The sequence below is a fragment of the Colletotrichum paranaense genome (genome assembly GCF_030867605.1).
Source record: "Colletotrichum paranaense strain IMI 384185 chromosome Unknown Scaffold_10.1, whole genome shotgun sequence".
Lineage (NCBI taxonomy): Eukaryota > Fungi > Ascomycota > Sordariomycetes > Glomerellales > Glomerellaceae > Colletotrichum > Colletotrichum paranaense.
The window spans coordinates 1,517,733-1,528,941 of NW_026848968.1; the positions used below are offsets into that span (position 1 = coordinate 1,517,733).

Below are 11,209 nucleotides of genomic sequence, written 5' to 3' on the forward strand. Positions count from 1 at the left end.
GTGGATGGCGAACCAGTCATCGAGCTGCGAGGCGGCCTCTTGCAGCCTTCATGCCGGAGGCCTACAACCCCTCATCTCGCGACCCAATCTTCGAGAAGAAAGCCTACTCTTGGTGGTACTTCTACTTTCTTATTACTCTAGGTCCCCAACATGTTGGCTTCCAACAGAAAACGTCGAAGCCTAACTTTGCTTGCTTACTTATACTTGGGCCAACCGTCGCATGTGACGACTTCTTCGTTGATCGGCTGGAAAACCGCACTGAGAACGAGATCAAGCCATCTCTTTCGGCACTTATTCACTACAAAACGTCATATGCTTCCAGAATTTGAGCTTGAAAGCTCTGCGAGTCGCTAAAACATTTTCCATCAATTCCTTACGAACGAGATCATGGTCCCGCTCAAGTCAGAGAGTGTCATTGCCACTCAAAAGATTGATCCTGCTCGCGCTCCCCGCCTCTTGAAAGTGTTCAGAGATGTCACTAAAGGTGGCAAAGCAATTTACACGGCAGTCGAGGCACGTCTGTTCCTCGAGGCAGTTCGAACGAACACCTCTCCCGCTGCCTGCCTGGAGATCATCACGGCTAGTGAGGTTGCACGCAATGCCATCAGCAACAGCATCCGGATCGATTCGTCAATCTCTTTCATGAGGACACACGTTATACCATTCATTGCCTATATGAGCGACCCCGGAGTGAAGATGATGTACGGTGGGCAGCTTCTTCACCAAGTCCTACTCATCATCGCCTACCCACCAGCCCTCTGGGGAAAACTCCTGAGCGCTTTCCGAGAGTCTCAACTTACCGAAGACGAGCTTCAAGTCTTTGCGTGGCTCTGCTTCGAGCTTTCCGGTCTTTCTGACAGCATAATCGATACTATCGTAGAGGACATCACGAACGCCTTGGACGAGAAGCCGTTTTGCGAGACTCGGAACCATGGGACTCGTGACCTCGTCTACAGGATCAGAAAAGTACTCGCTCTCAGATCCTCTTCTGGCGATGAGAACCTCGAGGCAGCCGGTGGCCGCCATGACAATGACTTTTCGAGCTTTCGTGATATCTCAATTTTTCCAACGAGTGACGAGTTCTACTCCAATGCCAAACCTTTCTATCGAATGGCAGCCGAGGTTGCTGCCGCAGATCAGGTTCAGCGACCGCGTGTTCATCTGGATAACCAGTTCCGCCTTCTTCGTGAAGACATGTTGGGCGAACTCCGTGATGATTTGAAAGTAGCTACGGGAAGAAAGAAGAGAAAGAAGAGGGCCCAGATACTCTCAGGATTGTTGCCTGTTGGCATTGACACCGGCGATGATAGGCGAAGCCGTGCTTGTGCGGTCGCGCTTACATGCCTCGGGGGACTGGAGATCATAAAGAAGCTATCACCGGCCAAATGCAAGGCCTTCTTTGATGACCACAGAAATTTCCTTCGACACCAGTCTTTCGGCGCTTTATGTGGTGAAGACCATATTGTCGCGTTCGCATTCCTGCTACGGGACGTGGACCAATTGTCGAAGAAGCCCCCCATCGTCACCCTGCAATTCACTGATAGCGAAGCTACTGCAAGAGCTTTGCAGGCACTTACACCGTCAAACAATCTCAGGTTCGTTCTTGTAGATACTCCGGTGTTTGCCTATCAACCCGTTCTGGAGTGTCTTCAGGAAATAACAGAGTTGCCTCTCGCAGAGAGGCTTCTGAGGCTCCCAAACGATGAGAAAAGTCAACCACAAGACTTGCTTCAGCAAACTTCTTACGTCCAACAATATGTGAGAAGGTTGGAAGAGATGATGAAAAGTGGATCACGCTGCCTTTCCTTGGGCACGCAGACTTTCCGACTCGATGATTCTCAACTTCAATCGTTGCTGCATGCGTTACAGAGCCCTTTGGCACTCATCCAAGGCCCTCCTGGTACGTTACCCTCAGTCATTTCAACTAAGACACATATATCACACTTTAAATATGTACGAAGTTAACCGAACTCTAGGAACTGGAAAGTCATTCGTTGGCGCCTTGGCAGCTAAGATACTGCTGGGAGATCCAGAAAAGCGAATTCTGGTGCTGAGCTACACCAACCATGCCCTAGATCAGTTCCTCGAGGATCTGATGAAAATTGGCATTTCATCCGGTGATATGGTGCGCCTAGGATCGAAGTCAAAGGAATCAACTTCAGCCCTGTCACTGGAGAAGCAATTGCGAAGTTACGCCTACCGTCGAAATAATGCAACGTGGGAACACATCAACGGCATGAAAACAGAGATGGATGAAGTTCGAAGAGAGATGGGGTCGGCATGCGACCTTCTCGTCCGGGACAAGGTTGGTTCTTTGGAGCTCTTGAGCTTTCTCGAGTTCTCCGACGATGACCAGCTATTTTATGAAGCTTTTCTCTTACCCGAGCAAGACAGAGGCTTCCAGATCGCAGGCAAAAGTAACAGAGCCATGGGTCCCGACTATCTGCTGGGCCGGTGGATTACGGGACAAGATGCCGGTGAACTCCGACACTTCGTCTCGTCTGGAAGCCACGATATCTGGTACTTGTCAATGGCTCAGAGATCTGCACATATCCAACGGTGGGTCGAGTGCATTCGCAAGGAACGAATCGAAGCAGTCCAGAATCTCATCAAGAGATTCAATGAAGCCCAGGAGCAAGTGGACAGGCTGTTCAGAGAGTCCAAATGCTCCTTTATGCAAACGAAGAGAGTCGTCGGATGTACAACAACCGCGGCTGCCATGTACAAGTCGCTGATCAAGGCTGCAAAGCCCGATGTCGTTTTGGTTGAAGAGGCTGGTGAAATCCTCGAGGCTCACGTTTTGACTGCTTTGCACAGCGACACAAAGCAGCTCCTACTAATCGGGGACCATAAACAACTGCGACCCAAGATCAACAACTATGCTCTAAGCGTCGAAAAAGGAGACGGCTTCGATCTCAATCGCTCGCTCTTTGAACGACTGATTCTCCAGGGACACGACCACATCACACTCCAAAAGCAGCATCGCATGCATCCCGAAATTTCGGATCTTGTCCGGAAGATGACATACCCGGATCTATTGGATGATGACAAGACCAAGGATCGGAAGCCTCCCAAGGGATTTCAGGGAAGAGTCAGATTCGTCAACCACAGCCACCCAGAAGACCTGGCCGGCGATATTACCGATCGCCGCGACGTTGGTGTCGTCTCTAGTAAGAGTAATCTCTATGAAGCGCGAATGGTTCTGAAGCTAGTCAAATACCTTGGGCAGCAAGGATATCGCACTGAAAACCTCGTCATTCTCACGCCATATCTGGGACAATTGCGCCTACTCAGAGAAATCTTGAGCTCCGAGAATGACCCTTGGCTCAATGATTTAGATTCGTTTGAGCTCATTCGCGCGGGACTCATGACTGCTGCCGCCGGGAAAGTGCACGACGGATCAGGATCAGGAAGAATCAAACTTTCGACTATCGGTGAGTTCAAGAGACTTTCGGCCAATGAAGTCTGAAGACTGAAGCCTTACCTATTTTTGCCTATAGATAACTACCAGGGCGAAGAGAGCGACATCGTCATTGTTTCTCTGACCCGGAGCAACAATAATGGCGACATCGGATTCATGAAAGCGCCTGAGCGGCTCAATGTTTTATGTTCTCGTGCGAGAGAGTGTCTCATTCTCTTCGGCAACATGGAAACCTTCATGGCATCTGGGCACGGAAAAGCAGTCTGGTTGCCTTTCTTCGCCTTACTGAAGGAGAAGAATTATCTACATGATGGATTCGCAATCAGCTGCCAACAGCACACTGGCAGGACCGCATTGCTCAAAGAACCGGATGACTTCGATATAAAGTGTCCTGAAGGTGGCTGCGACGAAGCTTGGTAAGTCTCACCAAGAAGCTCAATTTGACGTAAAAGCAGGACCTATGCTAATAGACGGAACTTGCATGTAGTAACGTCATGTTGTCTTGCAACATACATAAGTGCCTTCGCCGGTGCCATAGACTCATGGATCATAGCAAGATCAGTTGTCACACAAAGGTCGCAAAACACTGCGACAGGGGACATATGTACAGCGTTGACTGCAACAACCAAACTAAAAAATGCGTCGAATGCTTCAAGGAGGATGAGAACAGTCGGAGGCGCTTGAAGCGCGACTTGCAGATGGAAGTGGGTCGCGATGTGGCACAGAAGAGATACGCCCAAGACCTACAAAAGGTAGAAGACGACTTGGATCTTCAGAGAAGACTAATAATGAATGAACAAGAGGACCTCGAGCAGAACAAGACTCTGAAAGAACGCAAAGAAGAACTCAGAGCTCTGCAGCAGACGAGAGCTCGTGCTGAGATGATTAAGGCTGCCAGAGAAGCTCCCAAGAGAGTTCCGGGTGCTTTTCCAGATGAACGAAAACCTACAGCGAGCCCAGCCCCAAAACCCGGAAGCGCAGAGGAAGAGTGGCTGAATTTGAAGTCGAAATTCGGTGCTAGCAGCAGTGCTATGGATCAACTCATGAAGATGATCGGGCTCGAGAGCATTAAAGAGGAGTTCCTCTCCATCAAGTCCAAAGTCGACACGGCGGTGAGACAGAAGATTTCATTGTCGACGGAGAGGTTTGGCTGCTCCCTCTTGGGGAATCCCGGTACAGGTAAGGCTCAATCGCAGTGACAATAAGTGTCATTCGGTGGCTGATATGTCGATCACAGGCAAAACTACCGTGGCACGGATCTTTGCCCAATTTTTGGTGTCGGTGGGCGTCATAGCTGGCAGTCGCTTCGAAGAGACGTCTGGATCAAAACTGGCATCTCTGGGTGTGCCTGGCTGTCAGAAGCTGTTAGATGACATTTTGAATGACGGCGGTGGTGTGATCTTTATTGACGAAGCATATCAACTATCCTCAGGCAATAGTCCCGGTGGCCGCGCAGTCCTTGATCTCCTGCTCGCGGAAGTTGAGAACCATACCGGCAAGATCGTCTTCGTTCTCGCTGGGTACAACAAACAGATGGAGTCTTTCTTCGCGCACAACACTGGGTTTCCAAGTCGGTTTCCGATTACGATGAAGTTTGACGACTACGATGATGACGAGCTTCTGAAGATCCTTCAGTTCCAGATTGACAATAAGTACGGATGCCGCATGAAGTGGGAAGATGATCTCTATCTCCGCATCGCCTGTCGTAGACTTGGACGAGGGCGCGGAAAGGAAGGGTTTGGCAATGCGCGAGCAATTGAAAATCTCCTTTCGATTGTCTCCAGCCGGCAGGCCAATCGAATTCGGAAGGCTCATCGAAGGGGCGCGAACCCGGACGATCTCCTGTTCACAATGGAGGATTTGGTCGGACCTGAACCTTCAGTTGCCCTCGAGCACAACAAAGCTTGGGGGAAATTGCAGACCTTGATCGGCCTTAGTTCAGTCAAAGAATCAGTTCGAGCCTTGATAGATAGCATCCAGACCAACTATGTTCGCGAGCTGGCGGAAGAACCCATCATCGAGTATACGCTCAATAAAGTCTTTCTCGGTTCGCCAGGGACGGGAAAGACCACTGTCGCCAAGCTGTACGCCCAGATCCTTGTTGACTTAGGTCTGTTATCGAATGGAGAGGGTAAGCTGGTGTACCTGAAGTACCTAGGAGTTCTGATGCTGACATGGATGCTTCACAGTGATTGTCAAAAGTCCGGCGGACTTCACGGGTGCTGTACTAGGAGGCTCCGAGGCCCAGACCAAAGGCATATTAGCGTCGACCGTCGGTAAGGTTCTCGTCATTGACGAGGCTTACGGATTATACGGGGGCAGTAACTCAGCTGGGGGAGGTTCTGACCCCTACAAGACTGCCGTAGTAGACACCATTGTTGCTGAGGTCCAAAGTGTTCCAGGAGAAGATCGATGTGTTCTTCTTCTGGGCTATAATGACCAGATGGAGGAGATGATGCAGAATGTCAACCCGGGCTTAAGTCGACGATTTCCATTGTCGTCAGCCTTTATCTTCGAAGACTTCGAGAAGGCAGACATGCGGAAGATCTTGGACCTCAAACTCAAGTTACAAGGATTTTCCGCTACTGATCAGGCCAAGCAAGTCGCCTCAGAGATGCTCGAGAGGGCCCGCAACCGACCAAACTTTGGCAATGCAGGAGAAGTGGACAATCTCCTGAACGAGGCAAAGGCACGTCATCAGCGACGACTGACAGCTAAAGAAAGCCATCACGTCTCTACCCTTGAAGCTCTGGACTTTGACCACGACTTTGACCGCGCAGATCGGGCTCAGACCAATGTTGCGAAACTCTTCGAGGGGACCGTTGGTTGCGAGAAGATTGTCGCCACCCTTGAGGGATATCAGGAGACGGTACGTTGTATGAAGGGACTGAATATGGACCCTAAGGATAATATTCCTTTCAACTTCATCTTCCGCGGCCCTCCAGGTACGGGCAAGACCTCAACAGCGAGAAAAATGGGCAAAGTCTTCTACGACATGGGGTTCTTGGCCAAGGCAGAAGTTATTGACTGCTCTGCATCTGATCTCATCGGCGAATACATGGGCCAGACCGGCCCTAAAGTGCAGCAACTCCTGGAAAAGGCTCTTGGAAAAGTACTGTTTGTCGATGAAGCTTACCGTCTTGCGCAAGGACAATATGCCAGAGAGGCAATCGATGAGGTTGTCGATTCGGTGACGAAGGACAAGTACAAGAATCGTCTTGTAATAATCCTAGCTGGATACGACGAGGACATCAATCGCCTACTTTCAGTCAACCCGGGAATGTCAAGTCGGTTCCCAGAAGTCATCGACTTCCATAGCCTTAGCCCCGAGAGTTGCTACGAGCTTCTGCTGCAGATTCTAGTTAAGCAGAAGCGAACTCTCCGCAGCAAGAATTCATCCAATAATCTCGTAATGGATTGTATATCGAATCCATCGCCCGATTTCAAGAGGGAAATTGTCGCCACGTTTCACCAACTCACTACAACCGCCGGATGGGCTAGCGCCCGAGATGTGGACAGCCTTGCCAAGTCGATTGTTAGCATCGCGATCAAGTCTTGCCGAGACCGACGGGTGACAATCGACGAAGATCTTGTAAAGCAAGAATTCTCCAAGATGCTCGATGAGCGCGAAAGCCGGGAGAAGCAGGCAGGGACCATGCGTGGCGTGCCCAAGCTCGAGCGAATATTCCAGCAGATGTCATTACCCCCTCGAACACAAAACATGCAACCAACAGCTTATGCAAAACCCGCCCCCGAAGCGACTGAAGAGGAAGCAGAATCAACGCCTCCCGAGTGTCCAGTGGTGGAAGTCAGTGATGAGAGTCGAGTAGCAAAACGCGACGCCGGTGTCGGCGATGAGGTCTGGGAACAATTGGAGAGGGACAAGAGGGCTCAAGAGGAAAAGGACGCCAAGTACCGAGAAATGCTCGAGAAGAAGCGCAAAGCAGTGGGGGCTGCCAGGGACGCAATTCTCAAGGAGCTCATTGAGGAAGAAGAGCGACGGAAGAAAGAAGAAGAGCAGCGCAAGAAAGCCGCGATGATGGGCCGATGCCCCATGAATTTTGAGTGGATCAAGCAGAGTACAGGGTTCCGGTGTGCGGGAGGTTCACATTTCATCTCTGATGAGGATATTGTATGTTCCTGATGCGATTGTCACTTGTATCGCATAGTTAGAAGTTACTGGACCAAGAAATAATTCAAATCTTTGGATTCTCATTCCTGCTGTAAGTATCGCATATTCTCAACCACAGTAGGCTTGAGTTATACACATTTCGTAGCCCATACTGGATTCCATGTCTGGATCCCTGGACTAAGACACGGGGGTCACAACGCCAAAAACACTTGAACCGAGGTTGTTCCCAACATCATCTTATGACATCGGAATTACTAGATTTTGAACATCATGAGATTGTGCTATTCATACCCAGTGTTCGCGTGAGGAAATGTAGCAGGTATATTACTTCATTCCAAATATGCATAGAGTATGCTTCTACTTCACGCTTATACTTGTGCGTCGTAAGATTCGATCGCCGAAACGGCGGAGTCCCTTAGAGACTCAATAACTCCATGATGTTGATCGCGAGGATCAAACACAGCTTTCTGGGGTTGTCGTCAGAGGACTAGCACACTAAGGAGGGTGCTGGCAAGATGGAGACGTGAAAGAAGACAAGGATCGACTGACAGAGTCCAGGATCGAGATGCGATTGGGTCAACAGAGCAGCGGCTCCGAGTGCCAGAGACACGTCTCGGTTGACTGGGGACCCTGGCCACCCCGCCCTGTCAGTATTCGATTCAAGGTCTACCATGTAACATCGAGCTGCCAGGGATCACGGGAGCGTCGCCAGTCCTCCGAAGAGCAGACCAGACCTGGGTGACACGCCGTCTTTAATGCTAGCGCGCGGTCGATCAGCTGGCATATAATCCTGGGGAACGTCATTGCAGTTGTAGGCAGTGGCATTGTGGTTATCAGAGACAGGAGTAATTAACAAAAGGGTTCGATCCCACGCGGGGTAAGTTCTGTCACGAGAATGCTATGCGGGGAAGACGAACGGTATAAGTTCTTCTTAATACTAACATACTCAACGACTGGACTTGTCTTGATGTTGAAATGCCAACAATTGTCAGCTGTTGTCAGGGGTGGGTGGTCAAACCACCATCGAGCGCCGCGGCATCACAAGATAAAAGTTCAGAAAGGCGACTCGCCTGCCGCGCATGACAGCCCTATAGGCTGTTGACATACGTGAGTAAGGTTTCGCCAAGTTGACCAATACGTGGGGGCCCAAAGCCTGGTAGGCTTGCGTAGTAGGACTTTCTCACCTCAAAGAAAGTAAACGAGGATCCAGTGGAGAGATCTACGAAACCAGGCTATGCCGCTGCAACGTGAGGTTTGCAGCTGGGTCTGTCGTAAGATCAACGCTAGATATGTTTCACTAAGTGCTCAGATCCGGGGAATCTGGCAATGCTCTGCCCACTGCATGTCAGGTAACGTCCAACATACATTTCGATGCTACTATTGCTCTGATACGAAGGAGGCCGCTGAGTTCTGCTTTGTTCGAATGAGCGGCAACCCAGCGCGCATCATGACTACCTTACCTGCAACATGTGCAATGTCAAGGCCGGCCGTAGATGTTGATGTGTCAAACATGGCTGACACAGTATAGTTAAGTCGTAACGATCGTAAACGATGATCAAAGTATTGAACAGTCGCAGGAATAAAGAACGAGAACCATCACAAAAGGCACAATTTAATCGGTAACTGTGATAGTGAAAGAAAGCCTCATTGATGATTTGCTACAGGCTAAACAAGCTGTAAGGAGTATCCCAGTCTGTACTTTATTCCTCGTCCTCCCCTGCTGCGTCTTCTGCCAAATCGACCACGTTCGCCTTCGTCGCACCTCCAGCCGCACCACCAGTAAGACCACCGAGAAGGGCACCGATTCCTCCAGCGCCACCAGCGCCCGCCGCACCGCCAGCTGCACCTCCCGTGAGACCTCCGAGGAGGGCACCCAAGCCTCCGGCGCCGGCGGCGCCACCAGCACCGCCCGCACCACCACCGAGAAGACCACCGAGCAGGCCCTCAATACCCCCAGCGGGGGCCTTGGGAGCAGCAGCGGGTGTCTTCGGGGCAGCAGGGGCAGCAGCAGGAGTCTTGGGCTTAGCGGGAGCAGCAGCAGGGGGAGCAGTGGTGTTAGTTGCAGGTTTGGCTGGAAAGCAAGAGTACCATGGTTAGTATTCGATTATGTTTAACTTCTCGGACGGACGGACGGAAACGGGGGAGGCGCGGGGGACGGCGCGCGACGGAGGGGGGGTGCTCTACGCACCACCAGCGGGAGCGGCACCACCAGCGGAGTAGGCCTGGATGCCCTTGTCGAGGGCGGCAGTAATCTGGTCGATGCTCTGCTGTGCGATGCCCTGGCCGATAGCGGGAACCTTGGAGACAATGGCGGTTCCGAGGCTGGCGGAGGCGGTCTTCTGTTGCTGGAGGTTCTGGAGGACAACGCTGGAGACACCAATCTGGTCGAAGTTGGGCTTCTTGGAGACGAGAGTGTCAATCAAGGTGGTTGCGGACGAGGTCAGATCGGTAGCGGTCTGCTGGAGTCCGAGAGCCTCCTGAAGCTGAAGAGGCTGAGCACCCTGAATGTCGGTGGCGGCCTTTGACAGGGTGTTCTGGACCTCGGTGGAGGCAGCCAGAATGGGTTGTGCGGATGCAACATCGTTACCAACGCCCTGAAGCATGCATGTTAGTCAAAATGTCCGGTATGCGATGTTCCTGCATATCCCATCTCTGCACCAGATCGAAGCCGAAGCTTTCCGACGGTACCGTATGCCCGATCTTCGGACTAACATACCTGGACAGCGGTGTTGAGCTTGGTGAGAGCTCCCTGGACGGAGGTGACGGCGCCCTGGATGACGGAGAGTTGACGCTTCTCGATCGGGGAGGCGAAGGCGGTGCCGACGAGGGCGAAGAGGAGAGTCTTGGTCAGCTGCATTTTGGTAATAAGTCACTAGCCAGAGTGATCTGTTGTGGTATCAAGGGATGATTAGAGAATAGAGTAAGATGTAGAAACAAGTCTCCAACCCGGGAGTATATAAGTAAGAAGCGTTGGAAAAGTCTGTGCTGACAAGGTTTGATGGATGAGGATGCTTTTTCATCCCCGATTGTGAGCCGGGAACTATCAAGCTGATATATGAGTGACCGGATGGCTGCGCGCTGACCTCATATGCCACGGGCAAAAGCAGTGAAGCACATCTTGGTGAGTTCACCTCGGCAGCAACTCTAAGTCCCCTGCACCAAGATAGGCCCAATATACGCACAGCCCCCGGAGCCTGAGACGATGGAAACCATAGAGGTGTGGATATTATTATCGCACCAGACCAACGGCACCACGGCTTGCGGGCAGTTTCTTCGGACGTCTCAAGGTGTTCGAGAGCCCTCCCTTGTTTCTGTGGTGGAGGAGGGGCACGGATTACGTGCCACGTTGGGCCCAGTCTTCACGTCCAAGTCAGCTGCATCATCTTGGCTGTCGTCGTTGAGTTGAGGGGAGCAGCACTAGTTTCCATGGCGTATTGGCCATTATGTCGCCCCCCCCTACCGGTGTGTATTGACGGATCCAGGATTGCGCCATGTCAAAGTGTGTGCGAATTTGTGTTATGTCTGCCGTTGGTGTGGGGAGGAAAATAGTCAGTTGTGCGCGCTTGCGAGCGTTGAAGTTCAGATGAAACGAAACTCGGCCGTGTAAGTCGTCTCACAAGGTCGACTGCAGCTACCATTTGGGAAAGGTACAAGGA

General features: G+C 51.4%; 2 protein-coding genes across 2 annotated transcripts; one reads left to right on the forward strand and one right to left on the reverse strand.

Annotated features, from left to right (window-relative positions):
* Positions 1 to 387: 387 nt before the first annotated feature.
* On the forward strand, positions 388 to 7,565 carry CPAR01_12205 (ATPase; the record flags this gene model as incomplete). The annotated part of the gene is made up of 6 exons (XM_060496463.1): positions 388 to 1,900; positions 1,977 to 3,434; positions 3,501 to 3,837; positions 3,975 to 4,600; positions 4,659 to 5,552; positions 5,611 to 7,565. 6 exons carry the CDS (start codon positions 388 to 390, stop codon positions 7,563 to 7,565), a joined length of 6,783 nt encoding a protein of 2,260 aa, XP_060345248.1.
* A 1,688-nt stretch (positions 7,566 to 9,253) lies between these two features.
* CPAR01_12206 (uncharacterized protein) lies at positions 9,254 to 10,410 on the reverse strand (the record flags this gene model as incomplete). Its single annotated transcript, XM_060496464.1, has 3 exons — positions 9,254 to 9,624; positions 9,742 to 10,147; positions 10,270 to 10,410. The coding sequence occupies 3 exons, from the start codon at positions 10,408 to 10,410 to the stop codon at positions 9,254 to 9,256; spliced, it is 918 nt and encodes a 305-aa protein (XP_060345249.1).
* Between the last annotated feature and the right edge of the window lie 799 nt (positions 10,411 to 11,209).